Source organism: Lepisosteus oculatus, chromosome 8, assembly GCF_040954835.1.
Source record: "Lepisosteus oculatus isolate fLepOcu1 chromosome 8, fLepOcu1.hap2, whole genome shotgun sequence".
In the NCBI taxonomy this organism is placed as follows: Eukaryota; Metazoa; Chordata; class Actinopteri; order Semionotiformes; family Lepisosteidae; genus Lepisosteus; species Lepisosteus oculatus.
The window spans coordinates 40,081,028-40,097,706 of NC_090703.1; the positions used below are offsets into that span (position 1 = coordinate 40,081,028).

General features: G+C 41.4%; 1 protein-coding gene across 3 annotated transcripts in view; it reads right to left on the reverse strand.

Moving 5' to 3' along the window:
- Positions 1-858: 858 nt before the first annotated feature.
- Positions 859-16,679, reverse strand: part of col4a6 (collagen, type IV, alpha 6) — a 141,297-nt gene continuing 125,476 nt past the window's right edge. For all 3 annotated transcript variants that reach the window (XM_015351426.2, XM_069193457.1, XM_069193459.1), the window contains 13 exons: positions 16,242-16,316; positions 15,288-15,395; positions 14,954-15,061; positions 14,051-14,122; positions 11,676-11,795; positions 10,971-11,087; positions 10,301-10,462; positions 9,482-9,580; positions 8,189-8,335; positions 7,401-7,517; positions 6,524-6,715; positions 4,677-4,963; positions 859-4,138 (listed from right to left, as the gene is read on the reverse strand). In XM_015351426.2, the coding sequence (XP_015206912.2) occupies positions 3,878-4,138; positions 4,677-4,963; positions 6,524-6,715; positions 7,401-7,517; positions 8,189-8,335; positions 9,482-9,580; positions 10,301-10,462; positions 10,971-11,087; positions 11,676-11,795; positions 14,051-14,122; positions 14,954-15,061; positions 15,288-15,395; positions 16,242-16,316 (1,865 nt within the window). In that variant the 3' untranslated portion in view covers positions 859-3,877. The remainder of the gene's footprint in view (positions 4,139-4,676; positions 4,964-6,523; positions 6,716-7,400; positions 7,518-8,188; positions 8,336-9,481; positions 9,581-10,300; positions 10,463-10,970; positions 11,088-11,675; positions 11,796-14,050; positions 14,123-14,953; positions 15,062-15,287; positions 15,396-16,241; positions 16,317-16,679) is intronic.

Genomic DNA, 16,679 nt, shown 5'->3' on the forward strand with positions numbered 1-16,679 from the left:
CTTTTATTTAACATTGCTGGTGTGCCTCATATTCAGGGACATTTTGTTACTTACTCACTACAGGATGAAAGGTAGCATTTTTCAGATTTGTCATTGTGGGTGTAGGAAGTATTAATTTTAGGGTATATTAACGTGTGTAAATGTCAGAGTTCAGATATTTCTTAATATTGTTGAGGCTGCTCCCCTTTTAAACAAGCCTTACACTATACCAAGCCAATTAGATTTTAAGATCTTTGTTTCAAACGTTTTTATGGAGAACAATAATCACACTTAGCCACAGCAGCTCTTGCACTGACCACAGATTCCTGTATTTTTTCTGACTGGTCTCTCTAAGTTTCACACCTGTGGCCCAATGTCACAGACAAATGATAGTTGCTTTGTTATGGGTGCGTGTGTGTGTGTCCTTGATATGTACTGTTAGAATATTTTCTCCTGTGTTGTGGTCTTGTAATGGTCTTCAATTTATTGTTGCCCATTACAACATAACAATGGGTCTCGTTGGCAGGTGCACTTTTACAAAGATCAAAGATAACTGTTATTTTAATTTTTGGGTATTTATCCAGTCATCTAGTAAATAATAAAAAAGTATATTTGCAGATTTTTAAAAATATTTTGAATGATTTTTAATTGCATTAAAAATAATATTACTTTAAAAAATGACTCATTCCGTGTTCTGTACCTACATTCCGTGTTCTGTTCTGTTTCATGTCACTCCCTGTGTAGTGTCCAGTGAATTCCATGTGACCCATGAAGTATGACTTTTATACAATTTGAATTTGACCAAAACATTGAAGTCTGCATATGAATTGCATGCATAAATGGGCTGAATTGAAGAAACACAGATTCCTATGTAACCACTCAAGTTTAAATTGTTTATTTCAAATGAACAAAGGCACACCCATGGTGCTTCCAAACTGTGAAAACTAAAAACAAATTGCTGTTCTTCAACAGTAAAAACTCTGAGTCTGATTTAAGTTATATACTTGACTGGGAATTGTGTTTTTACAAACATTGCAGCACTGTACAAACAGTATAGACTTTTTTTCTCAAAACCACACCTATGAGTGTATACTTACTGCAGTAAATATGTTATTACTCCTGTATCCTAGAAAAATAAAAAGCAATTACAAAACTAACAATAATAATCTAAAAGCAATTTTAAGTGTACAGTTAAAAAGTGATTTACGATTAATCCATCAAATGTACATATACTCCACATAATACTTTTTTGTATTTATTGTGTCTTTTCTTTAGACAGAGGTTAAACTGTAAATAATTATACACAATCTAAGTACACAAATAAAGTAAAAATGTATAGCCATGGCTAGTAGCCAAAGAAAATGCTCAGTGAATACACATAGTGGTTAAATCAGCAAACCCCAAAAGTTTTCAACCACAGAGGAGACATCAGGGGCAAAGCTACAGGATCTGGCTCTACAGTAGATTTTGAAGGTGTGCAAGCCTACGCCAAGTCAGTGTTTCAAAAAAGGAGTAATGAATACCTACAATTGTTTCAGGATTTCAAATATAAAAATAAAGGAACTCTGTCCTAAAATACATTTCTGATAACAAATCTATTAGGTTTTTACTTTTTTTCTTAGTGTCAATATTATTTATTGATGTCCTGCTACTACTGGTCATTAATGTCTTCAGAGATCAAACACAAGTTCACAAGTAGCAGGATTACATTTACTGTAATGGGTATCAGGGAGTTAGAATTCCATTCTTTAGTTCTTCTTTTTCCACTACTTTTTTGGAAAGTGAACTGTTTGCAACCATGTACACATTTTATTAACCTACCTAGTACATGTGGAGTTTAACTGGTCTTGTAGGTCTGCAAAATCCTTAGATATGTTGCCTAATTTAACTTAGACCTACAGTATTACCTGGGTTAGGACCACAAACTTATAACACAATGAACATTTAAATCTTTCCCATCTTATTAAGGTGACACTAATTTTTTCTTTATTACTAATTTTCTCTTTCTGCAGAAATGGGGCTTATACAAAGGTAATACAGATCTATGGATCACAGAACTAAAGCTCATCTTCTCTGCTAGTAACAGCATCTCTTTGATAAAAAGAAGGGTCATACTTTAGATCATTGTGGGGTAATATTTACAACAAATCTGTAAAAGCTGTCTAAAACAAAATATTTTAATACTTCCAACCTGTTTCAGTTTCTTTGACATTGCAAATCAGGTCAAATACTATATGATCTTAAACACAAATTAACTCAGACATGACAAGATTAGATAAATGACAGAGTTGACAGGGTGTCTCCTGAATACCCTGTTAACATACAGTACAGAATGTTCTTCATGCTGCAAGAAATGCTTCCCTCATTGCCAATCAATGAATACAAGTTAACTATAGCCTGTGATACCAGACAAACAATTTGTCCACAGTTTGTAAGAAATACAATCTATTCTGAGATGCATTTTGTTTAAGCTGAAACATGAGCGAAGCATTAAAATAAATAGTAATTATTCGATTATTATTAAAACGATAATAATATAATAATTATATTGTTATTACAGTGTAATTACATCCATTGCCATACAGTTTATGGTAATTGGGGTAGTTTCAGTCTGCTGTATATTTTCTTTTTTTAATGATTATGATTGTGAATTAAATTAGACTAAACATTGTAGACGTGGATGTGATTAAGCCATGTGAGAAAAATATTTTTATTGCACATGTTTAGCAGAATTGCTCTTGCTTTTTGGATTGATACAGGAAGGGAAAGATTCAGACATTTTTTTCTTATACACCATGGGTCAACAACTTCAAACTTTCCCTTTATGAATATCACTTGTCAGATTATTTTGGGTAGCGGTTTGTTTCCTTTCATTTACAGCGTTCTGTCACAGAATTGTTTAAATTTAAAAAGAAAGATGAATAGGGTCATTTTTGAACATTTTATAAAAAAACTATGTATAGTAAAGAGCTTGTATTTTTTTAAAAACATTTTAGATAGGACAACCATAAGCATATCAGGAACTCACAGGGGCATGGAGTGGGCAAATAGCAGTGTGTGTTTCAGAGGTTGAATGAGGGGTCAGCCATGTGTATAATTTTACTGGCCCCTTATTAACCTCTTGTATCCCCTCAGTGCAGACTATTCACTTACATGCATTTGATCCACAACCTAGCTGTTACATTTTTTGTAGGCTTAATAAAATCCACATAATAATACCTGTAAGAATCCCAATCAGTGCATTAGTAGTATATGCAGATGTCTAAGAAAGGAAATATAAAAGCTTAAATTCGACAACTGTGTAAACTGTAGCATTTGGTAGTTTTTACTTTTTATTCTTTTAACACTTGATCCTAAACTCTACCATTGGAAGTGAACATTCACAAGGTTTTCTGTATCCTACAAAGAGATTATTTACCTCCAAAAACAAGGAAAGGTCACCTACTGCGACTGGTGAGCACTCATGGAATAGATTTTCTGCTTAAACGCTCTGTGTCTTTTATTGAGTTCCCATCCACTTCAAGGTCTGTGTTTCCGCCACCTCTCTGCATTTCATAAGATATGTAAAACCGAACATGGGTCAGAGCGACTCCAGGTGGGTTTTTGCCATAAATCGCTGAGGTAGCCGTGAGGAATTCAAGCAAAGGCGACAAAACGGAAAATGAAAGCGTAGCACCATCGTCAGCGAGAGCTAAGGCAGGAGAATCCCACATGACCCCTTTCACTTTTCGTCCCGTGATGTCAGGTCCCTCTGAAGCTGGTCACCCAAACCAATCCTTGGTCCGGGACAGGGAGAGTTGGGGGCGATAAGGTGGTAATTTGGCGCACTGTTTCCAGGAAGGTATTTCTGCTCCTCTGTGTCAGTCATTGCTGTGTTTCCTCCCTCCTGTCTCCGCCGCTACAAGTTCTTCATGCAGACCTGACAGCGGCTGACGCGAGTCCGCAGCTGCCCGGCCTTCAGAGTTTCTGAAAGGGGTGCCTGCACGAACTGCAGGCCCGGCTCCACGGTGCTCAGCCAGAAGCTGTACTTGTTGGCGAAGTAGTGGCAGGTGCCGCGGGCGCCGTTGCACTCGATGAAGGGCGTGGCGCGGAAATCTTCCAGACAGGAACCCGGGGAGACTAGGGATTGACCGCCGCCCTCAGCGCCAGCGGCTGTGTGCTGTTAGACCAAAACCAAATTGTTTTAGAACAAAAAGAGATTTATTGCCAAGTATCCCAACCAGAGTCTAAAACTACATTAGTGTGGACTGACAGGAACATAAGATAAATGATAAACCATATTAAAAACACATCAGTTATGATAAAAATCACTTAAGTCCCTCATTCCAACAGATACCTGCTCGAAAATCTATTCTATTATAAATGCCTCCTGAATACATCCTTCTGGATGCTGGAAGTCTTTTATTGCCTTTCAGGATTCTTAACATTTGTAGAACGTAATCACCTCTGCTGCAGACTGATGAGATTCAGTTCCTTTATCTTCTATAGTCACGCTGTCTTTGAGATTAGAAATTTATCTTCGTTATTTCTGAATTGCTAGATTTATTCTAACTACAGTCCAGCTTTCTACAAAAAATTATTTTGCTCCTGGGATACGCTTATAGTTGAGTGTTGAGTACAGCTGAGCCAAGACAGTTCTTCAGCGTCTGGAGGAATGTGTTCCAGGATGCTGTGTCAAACATCCCTGTTGCACTTACCATGAGGAAGGAGTAGCCTATCCACAGGCTGCGCCAGCCCTGGGGGCACTGGGGGATGGTGATGTCCTGGCTGTGCACAGCTATGGCCTGGGATGGGGCCTCGCACACCGAGCAGCGGCTGATGTACTGAGGGATCTGGTTGTCCGACACGGGCATCATGGGAATGGGGGCGGTGGTGGAGAGCCAGTAGGATTTGTCATTGCGGCTGGCAAAGTAGCAGAGCTCGTTGGCGTTGCAGTAGAGGAAGGGCATGGTGCTGAATCGGGGCAAGCAGGAGCCAGCTAGTCCTGGGAAGGGAGGGAGATCCAGCAGTGAAAGGTCAGGCTAAGGCGGGAAACATCTGGAAGCTTACTTCTCAATTAAAAACTACAATTCAGTAAATGCACAAATTGGACAAGAATGTGATATCCAGGAGAAAAATGAGTTTGAATTACTCTAAAAACACCCCCACCAAAGCAAATGCAGAATTCCCAGTGTGTAAGACAAAACAGCTCATTTCTGAGCACAGTGATGAGAGTACTAGCATTCATTAACCACATGGCTGTCACGATTGTAGTCCCTCCTCCTTAAGGGCACTCCGTCTGTTTTCACTCTGGACTTATTCTGTGCACCTGCCTCTTGTTCCAGCCTCCTTCCTGTTCCCCTTAAAAGCCAGACACTCAGTCAGTTCGGTCCCGACGCGGCACCTGTTTTTAATCCCTGGTTTTTGGATGGATGACACGGCCATGGACCTTTGCTTTCATTTTGGATTCCCCCTTCGGATTTCTATTGGATTGTCAGCCTCGGCCACACCTCCCCGGATCACCAGCACTGCATGGACACGCCCCCCTGTTTTCATCCCTGTATTCCTGCATGACTCTTTCCCCAGTGTTTCCTCACTATTTCTGATTGTGTCGTCCGCATAGGATCAGGAAAGAACAGTTCCGTTAGAATGGCCTTCACTGAAGAGGAGTTAATTAAACCAATCAAATTTTTCTGTTGTTGAAGGCAAGACAATTTGACATTGAATGGGCCTCACTATTGCTCACTTTTGTGAATGAAAGTTAACCACTTTCTTTGGACCCCTCCAGAAGTTATCCAATATGCAGTCAGACCTTTATCCGTCTGCACTGGAGCACATGAATATCCTCACTCTTTACAATTCAAGGATCTGAGGGAATTTCACTTGTTGCCCAATTGAAGTACTGTATCTCAGGTCCAGCTCAGTCCCTAGTGCCTCCAGGATTGCCATGGGACACTCCTATATCTGCTAATCCAATTGTTGATCTAAGTGTCTGTGACTAACATTACAAGCTTAATCTTTAAACATTTTATCTCTTTAAAATTCTCCCCCTTCAAGTCACCATTTTGTGGGACTGACAATCAGAAAAGTCAGAGGCAGTCCCGACTGCAACAATACTTTGTCTTCTGCAAAAAATGTAGTGCATCAGCTAATCCGTTATAAAATAGGGAATATAATACACACAGCACTATATGGATAGTTTCAGAAGAGAAGAGCTCTCGATCATTTCAGACACCCTCATGGTGTGACTGGCACATAACTTATTGGTGTGCTCTCCAATGAAATGGGTCTGCTTGCCTTGTGACGATGCCAGTTATTAATTATGATGTGTTTTGCTGGAGGCTCTTACTGCTGCCAGTGTATCTATTTTGTGAGGCTGGGTGGAGCCTAGGGGGTTAACTTCTCTCTGGAAGAAAGCACTGCTAAGTTATATCGTAGGTAGACAGATGGTAAAAGCCTGGTTTAATTTTCTATTTCCATAGTACTTTTTAATTTCTACTTTTTCTGTCATCTTTTCCTCACTTCTGTGGCTTAAACTCGAATCTTCCCATGCCTAGGCTCTTACCTAGGTCCTGGTTGTGAGCCTTTTCTTGTCCTTCCACGTAGAGCAGGCTATAACCGTCCCACAACTTTACCATCCCCTGTGGACAGAGCGGCACCTGGTCGGACTGGCTGTGCTTCACCAGGGTGTACCCAATGCTGGGGCTGCGCGATGAGGTGCCTGGCAGCCCGGGAGGACCCTGCTTCCCTGGGAGTCCTGTTGCCATGTCAGCATGAGAAAAGGCAGGGTCACAACACGAACAGTAAACATCACATTGGCCTCAAAAGATGCCTGACTCTTAAGCCCACCTCTGTTGAGGCACAGTAACATCTAAGAATGAAATGTGTTGAACATGTTTATTGAGAGTTTATTCTTAGTGAGATTACATTTAACCTGCTTGGCTGAGGGCCAGCCCCCTAACTGTAGGACTCCCCTGCAGAGTGAGGAGTGACCAAGAAGTAGACAGACAGGCGGAGGAGGGATGTTAAGACAAATGTGAAGGGGAAAAGTCTCGCATATGGTTTTACTAGTTTGTTTGGGGGATAAAAAAGATAAAAATGAATTATTGCTGACATGAAAGTGTAGTTGTCTACTGTCATTCCTCCTGAACATTTACTGTAAATATTTTAAATGAGAAATCTAGCATCCTGAATTCAGATTTCAAATTCTTGGTTCTCATGTTAATAATAATTTCACTGAAATTATTATCTTGTCAAAATGACTGAGCTAAATACTTGTAGCATTGTCTAGTTGTTCCCTGGAATAAACTGTAAACTATCAATGACCTGTAGAGTACCGTAGATCTACAGCACAAGTGCCCGAGATCAATGCAAAGTGCTATGGCCCGCTGTGGAAAACCATGTGAAAGAGCTGAATTGACATCTATGACAGGTTCCCTTACCCAGCTGTCCAGGGGCTCCAGGAATGCCAAGAGGGCCAGGATCTCCCACTACTCCTGGAAATCCAGGCTGCCCACTCTTTCCTGGTTTACCAGGGGAGCCAAGAAAACCTTTCAAACCTGGAAAATAAAACCATAAATGATGAATGTTGGGTTTATTGTGGGTAATACTCCTATTAACACATCAGAAGTGGCAGACTAAACTGCAAGGCTTATAGATAATGAGGCAAAATTTTACTTTAATTCCAAATAATGACATTGTCTGAAAATCTAGTTTCTGTACATTCTCTGTCACTTGCTCAACACCTTGTATGAACAAAGAGAAATTTTCTGTTCTGGAAAAAGTTCTGGAAGGACAGCAGTATTGAAAACATTTGACATTTTTGCTATAAAAAGCCCAGCATGTAGTTCTGTTATGGACTTTAGTCCTTAGCTGTCTCTGTCTTATGCAGAGACGAAAACACACAATAAATGTAATGTCTGTATTGAAGGTTCCAGAAAAACACTGAAATATGACTTCTAGCATCTTAACAACTTCTGGTTCAATTGATCACATTACTCCTGTCTCAGCTTCCCCGCATTGGTTATCTGTTTTCCCAGACTGGCCTGTCCTGTACAGACGCCGCTCCCTATACTCTGTCAAACTGACATCCTGGCAGTGCAGCAGCACTGTACACCCTACATTCTACAGAGGTTGCTGAGAACAAGAGCCGTTTTTTTCAGCAATTGATTAGTACTGGCTGCTGGGATGAACTGTAAACAACTGCTTGCGTGGACAGAACTACCCTCACCTTGACTGCCTGGTATGCCTGGCTGCCCTTGAGGTCCTAATTCCCCACTTATCCCTTGCTGCCCCGGGAATCCAGGAGATCCATTGGGAATCCTTATATCAGGTGGAGGAGTTGACAATCCAGGAATCCCTCGAGGGCCTGGGGAACCTAGCACACAGAAGATACAAGAGCTCACTTCAACCTGTCAGGACCAAGAGAGCTATGGTATAAGGCATCCAGCCCATCACAAACAGCCCAGAGCAAACAGATCAAATCCTTAAACATTAAAATGAAGCAGTGTTTTCTATGACTGCTGCTGAAGAGAAACCCAATACCATTACTCTAAGTATTCTTTCATTCTATGGCAGAGATACAGAGATACAGCCTCTGTAGAAGGGGCTGATCTGGCTGCTTGATGTAACTGGGAACTGATGGAAGCCATTAAAAATACCAACTGTCCAAGCCTGCTGTGGTTTGGATGTGTTTCATTGTTAAGTCATATTAAATATTCTTTAGGTTTTGCAATTGAGCTGTTGCCTTATTCCACGTATGTTAGGCTATTGATTTCTAAATATGAAGTGTAAAAGTTAGATAGTATTGCAGTGGTTTACAACCCTGTTTCTGGAAAACCTTTTTAGTCATCTAGTTTTGCTCCAGCCAAGATCTTAAGGGCATCATAAACTGATCTGCATGCTGAGGTTTTTCAAGAAGTGCGCTTGATGGCCGGTATTCTTGAAACCAAAGACCATTCCAGAAACAGGTAAGCAAAATTTTGTAAACAAGTTAGCAGATCAATTAAACGCATTCTTTAGCACTAAGGATTAACAACTCAGTTGGAATAAAACCATCAGACACAGAAGTCTTCCAGGACCAGGGTTGAGACCCATTGGGGTGGAGTGTTAAAAAATTCTGACGTTCACCTACTGAAAATCAATAGGTTATAATAATATTAACTTGAGCAAATACGGGGATGTAGTTATAGAAGTGGATGCAGTCTGAACAGGTGGAACCTTGGCTGAAATATTTTGTGGAAAGTTACATAATTTATAATAGAAATATTGGAAAATTAACTTAGTAACTTACTACTGGATAGACTGTACACTTCCGGCAAGCGATTAAAAAAAAATCAATTTACAGAAAATCTACTGCCTTAAAAGATATTCAAAAACAAATATTTTTCTTTTTTTACAAGCTTTTCTTAGACCCTTCATCCAGTGGGACCCTGTAACAGCAGCTCTTGTTTTACTGGATTTGTGTTTTGAATCAGTAGTGAAAATCTCCTGTGGGGAGGACAGCTACTGTTGCCCTGCTCACCTCTCACTCCCTTCAGTCCTTTCAACCCAAAGGAGCCAGGGTCCCCAGGGAACCCTTTCTGTCCCTGGGTTCCAGCGATGCCTGGGTCCCCTCGCTGACCTGAAGAAGACACAGCAAGGTCTTAACCAGAAGCCCGAACTAGTAACCTCCACAAAATCAAAAGAGTGCCAGAGCTGTAGAGTACCACACATGGCCTTGAGGACTGACTCTCCGAGAAAGAGTTTGAAATTCAAACACCACACCTGGGACAATGTCTGACAGCGTCTGGGTTGCCAGGCAGCTTATTTCTGCTTTGCCTGCCATTGACGTGACAATGTGAGGATACGCATGATTCTTGGACAGTGCACGTTCCCAACAAACCTCATCACATCAAAAAGGTCAGTCATAAAGGCCACTTACACTCTTAGTTAAAACTTATAGATGTGGCCATATCAAGGGCAATACTATAGCATGGGCAATACCTCAGACAGTGCAATATTTCCCAGCAGTAAAAAGTGCTCTCAGCTTTAAAGTGGCTAATTTGTCCCACCCACTTTCCTGTAGACCAAAGCCCATATTCACCCTCACACCATGTGCTGAACATAGGTGAGACTGCCACAGCCAGTATTTCCACACACTCCTGCTACATTATTTTAAAAAGTGTGTTTAAAGTAGTAATCCCATTTTCAGAATATATTACATTTTTATTCTGGTACTTAGTATACAGATCAAATCTAAGCGTCATTAGAAAGAAAGCTCATCTATTCTCCAATCTATAAGCAGATACAACGGGTCGTGGTGTAGTGAGAATTCTGCCCTCAAGCTTACATGCCCCCTCACCTTTGAATCCGGGGGCTCCAGGGATTCCTGGAGAGCCGGAGAAGCCGAGACTGCCAGGTTGTCCAGGTAGGCCAGGTGGCCCCGGGAAGCCCTGGTCACCTCTGTCTCCTTGTGCGGTGCCCGGGCCAGCAGGACCTGGGGGTCCAGGGGGGCCGAGGAAGCCTGCCCAAACACACACAGTTACACAGTCATACTGCTCAGCGCACGGTGACAGCCACAATTACCTACTCAGCGCACAATGACAGCTACAATTAAAGCTCAGCATGTGTGAGCCTGGTCAGTAGCTGGATGGGAGAACTAAGGTTGCTGCTGGAAGAGGAAATTAGAGGGGCCAGTAGGGGGCGCTCACACTGTGGTTTATATGGGTCCTAATGTCCCAGCATAGTGACGGGGACACTGAGCAAGTGGTACAGTTCAAATATTTGATGAACACATCAGTTTAATCCATGTTGTGTGACTATTTATCTGCAGCTCCTACAGAAAGTGCAGAAGACATGTCTTTACACAAAGGGGTGTGGGAGTATGGAACAAGCTACTCAGCCACATAGTTAAAGCTGATACTCTGGCTCTGAGAAACAGCTGAGTGAGATCCTTGGATTAAAAAGCAAACCCGCTAGATTGGCTGAATGATTGGTAACCATTGTGTTTTCTGTAGCACATGGTATGGTACCTTGCTCCCCATCCAATCCGGGCAGTCCTCGGTCTCCTGGCTGACCGGGGAAGTTGGAGGGGATAGAGCCCCCGCGAGAACCGGCAGCACCGGGGATGCCCACCACACCGGGGGCACCTACCAACCAGGAAAGAAACGCCCTGTTATCACGGCCAAGGCTCTCACACAGCAGTTTACACATTTGTGTGTTAGTGAAAATTCCCCACATTTACATTCGGGTGAAAATTATGTTTTCTTTGCTACACCTATGGTATCTCTTACTCCAGGTTGCTCTTTTAATACTTAAAAATACTGCTCAGTGTTTCATAGCAGGACACATCAACTTCATCTTCACTTCTTCAAGGTATTTGAAAACTGATGACCTACAGCTAATTCTTGCAAGGCGTGGTTGCTATAAACATGTTGTACTGTAAGCGGAAAACACACTTACTAAATAGACGGCTTCGTTTGGCAACTTAGAGCCACAGACAGTAATTTCTCAAGAGCTGGACGTGTCATTAACAGATAAATATCATAGCTTCACCTTTCTTCTTTTCTATTGTATCATGAATCTAAATAAACAGTTATGCATACGAAATGTCTGAAACAGCCTGGAAATAAATTCTTGTTTTTTATACTAACATATTTGAATCCGGTCCTTCGTCTCATGCAGACAGCGGTCATGGCTTCTGGTTTCTGTAAACAGCCCTCAGCCTGTCCTCTTACCTTGCTCGCCCCTTTCTCCTTTCTTCCCAGGTATACCCGGTGTGCCAGAAAAGGAAAACCCCCTCTCTCCTTTGGGGCCTGAAGGTCCTGCAGGGCCAGGGATCCCCAGCTCGCTCAGTCCTGGAAGGGGGAATAGGAGAAATTCATTTTAACACAGGTCGTGCCAGCCACAGGTGCTCCTGCATGGGCTTCCTGTGAAATCATCACTGTTGACCAATGAGGTGCATCTCCTCCCAAGGTCAACTGTCCTGAGGAATTGATCTGTCCTCTAATCATCTGACCACTGAAATTAAAGCGTGATTTTACAATTAAGACAACCATTCCTACATACCATTTGATTTCAATCCTTATTGCCAAGGCTGTAAATATGTGTATACAGTGTAAATACCACAGAGTTCACTGCTTTTGCAGTTACCTTCCTCACAGGAGTCTAGGGTCCGTAGTCATGGTTTGTTCTTTTGCAGGTAGACCATAATGTACACTGAGAGATAATAAATAAAAGATTCAAGCACTGCAGCCGTAGTGCTGTCATGCTGTACAGTATGTGTTAGTGAGCACTAGTGAGTACCGGTGACATGCTATTCATCCCTGTCTTTGATTCAATGGTGACTGCAGGGAATCACTGCCACAGAATCCCAGGGAAAGCACACATGTGTGCAGAAAAACAAACGAATGAGAGCATAAGGGCAACTGGTTTTCAGTCATCAGCCTTTCAACTGAAGTAAAAAAATGACCAATTTTAGTTCAAATGATTATAAACTGAAAGAAGACAAATATGAAGATATTTCTGGCACCAGTCATTTTGTCTTATGAGGGAAATCTTTGTAGTCTAGTCTAGTGCCAATAGATTCATCTTTCTTCAGTACTGATCCTTCATTTTTGTCCATATACTTCTTTTTGAAAAGCTCTTAAATAATAAAATCAGAATGTACAGTAGTTGCCATTAAACATTCGCTTTTCCCATGATACTCCCTAACACAATACAGTAGGGAGTACAACAGAAATGAATGTATTTGAGGTGACTCAGCTGTAATGAATGAGTACTTTCACCTGAAGAACATTTGATTTTATTGTGTGTGTTTAAAAGTAAAATTAAATTAAATTTGAATTCATTTTTTACTAATTTAGCTAAAATACACATTTCTTACAAGAGAATACAACATAAGCATTTGCTGCTCAAGAGTTTTAAAGTCCAGTGACTGTCCTCTTCCTATGTATCTGTAATTCTGTCATAGGGTGTAGGTTTAATAACCTCCGAAGGTACTGAAATATTATTTTCAGGAAGTGAGGTGAACACCTATCCTTTAAAGAAAGAGGTTAGATCAGTGTTAACTGCACTTTGGAATTGTTTTTCTAGTACAAGCTTCAATTTAGGCCCTGAACTAGACCTCTACTTTCTATAATTTACATTATTACAAAATAATGATGATAATGTGTACATTATAAAGAAAAGCTGCCCAGTGATGTTGTTGAAGATGACACTTTGGCTTTCTTCAAGAGATGACTGGATAAGGTGCTCTAATCAATTAGCTACTAATTAGCACCTCTCATTTGAAACCTGTTACAGTATATGCTTAGGTTCTTCTGACACACAACATCTTATGAAACACTTCCATCTCAAACAGTGATTTATTTAGTGCCACTGTGTGTCACAATCGCAAACCCCTCCTCTTAAGGGCGCTCCAGTCTTTCCTCGTTTGCCTCATTCCCCGCACCTGTTCCTTGTTCCTACCCCGTTTCAGTTCACCCTTAAAAGCCAGACGCTCACTTCACTCGAGGCTCTGCATTGGTTTCCATATCATGTGAGCTCGGGACCTGGTTGTGCCTGGCTCTGTTATGTTTTTAAGTCCCTGTCCCTGTCCCTGTCCCTGTCCCTGTCCCTGTCCCTGTCCCTGTCCCTGTCCCTGTCCCTGTCCCTTTGTCTTGGATGGATCACCTGGCCATGGACTTTTGCCTGTATTTTGGATTTTCCTATGGATTCATTCTTGGACTGTTTGCCTCAGCCACACCTTCCTAGTACACCGGCGCACCAAGGACATGCCCCCTGTCTTCATTCCCATCTCCTGCATGACTTTTTCCCCAGTGTTTCCTCACTACTTCGGATTGTGTCGTCCGCATAGGGTCCGAAAAAAGAACTGTACGTGACGCTGTGTATGTGTGTCCTTTTTTTCTTCATTAACAGTTAAAAGGTGGGTTGCAGCACTTCCTGCATGATTGTTAAAAAGGTTGCTGTGGTGCTGACTTTGGTTTTAAAAAGCCGCAGAACCCCACCGGGGACTGTCTAGATAGATTACTGGAGTAGTAGAGAGAGAACACTGGAACATCAGACAGACTGCAGGTGAGAGGAACCCCCAGGTGTAAGTGAGTGGGCTGACCTGGAGTTCCAGGGGGTCCCTTGGGGCCCGGCAAACCGTTGAGCCCATCCAGGCCCGGAGCTCCAGGCAAACCTGCAGAGGACAGACAAGGAAAAAGCACATTGTGGCAAATTAGAAACACACATGCCCATCATTTCAGATTCGGTAAACAGTCATGTGAATTTTAATCTCAGGTTACCTAGAGGATAAAGCACCATGTCATAAAAAACAACTTGGTTTTTAAGTCATCTGTCACACCTTGTGATGTTGTTGTTGTTTTCTGCTGGGCAATTATACATTACCCCTCCCAGAGTGAAGCAATTGATAATTACTTTTCATTAATAAAATACTGAAGTTTTTAATCTGTTCTTTTTATGTTTTCTGTTTTTCCTTAGGAAGGGATTTCACTGCTCTCCAAGTTTGCTATTTAGTTACCACTAGTCTTGAAAATCCCACTGCTCATAAACGTCCTTATGTATTTCATATGCAGTCTGTATTTCAAAACAATGATTAGGTGCTTCTAATCTAATTCACAGTGGAAAAACAGAACTATGATTCTTGTAAAGCATAAAAAGGCATGCTACGGACCGACACCTCTGCAATCACCAACTGCCCACCACGATAAGACAGATTTTCTATAGAAACTGCATGCAGAATACAAAATGATTGGCATGAGCCACACAAGTTATACAACTTCTGGCATTCTTAATGAATGCCACACCAGTCCACAATGAAAGAGCTGTATCAGAAATATCTCCTTCTTATACAAAAAAGATGGGATTCATCTGGGATTACACAATAACGGCCTTAGATCCTGTACTCAACAGACAAACTTGAAATCCTATAAAGAATGAATAATTTTATTTTTGACAAACCACTATCATTTTACAAAACAGGTTAATAGTTCTTGGTCAACAATCTCACCTTTCTGTCCAGATCTCCCTGGTGATCCAGGGGTACCAGGGGAACCCTCAGGCCCCCTCCGACCGGGCAGCCCAGGCAGACCATTGGTGCCCAGGAATCCTGGGGTACCTATAAACAGAGAGAGCCAGTTGCTACATCACAAAGAAAAAAATACACCACATAATATTATCTTACAGTCAAACAGACTAGGCCAACACTGCCATTTATACAAGGCTACAACACCATTGACACCATCAAAATCTGGAGTGATTCAAAGCTTCCTGGAATTGTACAGCAAACTCCTTAAAACATGAGTCTGATCCTGTGCATGGTCTGATTTTTATTTGGCACCTACCTGGCAGGCCCTGCCTTCCTCGCTCTCCAGGGATGCCCTTCTGACCGTTGAACCCAGAGTTTCCAGGGAAACCAGGTCCACCTGATGGGCCATCAGTGCCTCTCCCCCCTGTAAATCATGAAAATAATTGATTGGAACCAAAATTGAAAACCTATATTATAGCTAATTTTTATTATAGGAACATATCAAGAGGGCCACCTGGGCAAACTTGCTGATTGTCACTAGATTACAGATTTAATACGTAGCTCATTGAAGAAAATGAATTTAATCTTCCTTGGAGAACTGGAAAGGACTAACCTTCAACAACAAGGCCTGGGGAGTTGTTACATTCATAACTCTTTGTGTTAAGAATACCAAACTATTTAATATCCCAAACAATCCTGTTGTAGCCTGATCTATTCAGATCTCAGAAGCTAAGATAGGTGGGGCCTGGCCAGTATTGGGATAATAGACCTTAAGGAAAAAAAAAAGAAAATCAGGTCACTACTCTATAGGGAGTTGGTCGAAATTTAGGTGCCACTTTTCAATCTAGAATGGAATTTCCAAAGCAGTATCCCATTATGGTGACCAGGAACACCGTACTATATGAAGTAACATCTTTGTGCAGAGACATTAAATTGAGGTCCTGAATACTTGCTCTTTAAAGTTCACATGGTACTGTTGGCTTAAGTGTAGAGTTATTAGCCTCAGGAAATTTAGGCCTCCCCACATCCTTCCATGATTTAGTAGGTGAAGCAGTAGGTGCTGGTGCAGAATAACGACCGTGTGTCTTCCATGAAATTTGTTCCCTCATTTATGTAAAGTGTTCTGGGAAGAAACCCCCTGTATAAATGCAAGCAACCCTTCCAACAGACAAACTTTTGGACAGTTAAGGAGCAAATCAGTTCCCAGAATTCAACACTGCATAGACAATGTCTTTGGTTCTGGTGTCATATGACACTGCACAAAACTCACCAGGTATTCCAGGGTCTCCTGGCTGACCTTTATTTCCTGGGATTCCAGGAGTGCTCACTGAGACTCCACGATCACCTGGGAAAGCAAGAATCTTGAGCAATCCACTAGAATGTCGTACTTTGGAAGCTTTTTCATTTGTATTCTTTAATAACACACAGTTATTACAATGCCTTTACAATGCCATCTCACTTTATAGCTAAATTCAACTTCTGTTCAACACTTGGTTGTTTACAGATTATTTTCATATATGGAGTATATACTGTATGTGTAATGGAGTATTTATTTGAATTTGGAGTATTTCTGTAAAAGGAATATTTTTGTACAGGCAGAATTTTTCCTTTGATGGCAGCAAAGTTATAAATGGTACAAATTCAATCAAATATGTATTGCTCTGACTGAACAGCTCACTGAAATGTTAGCAGGCAAAAGCAGAGGTCA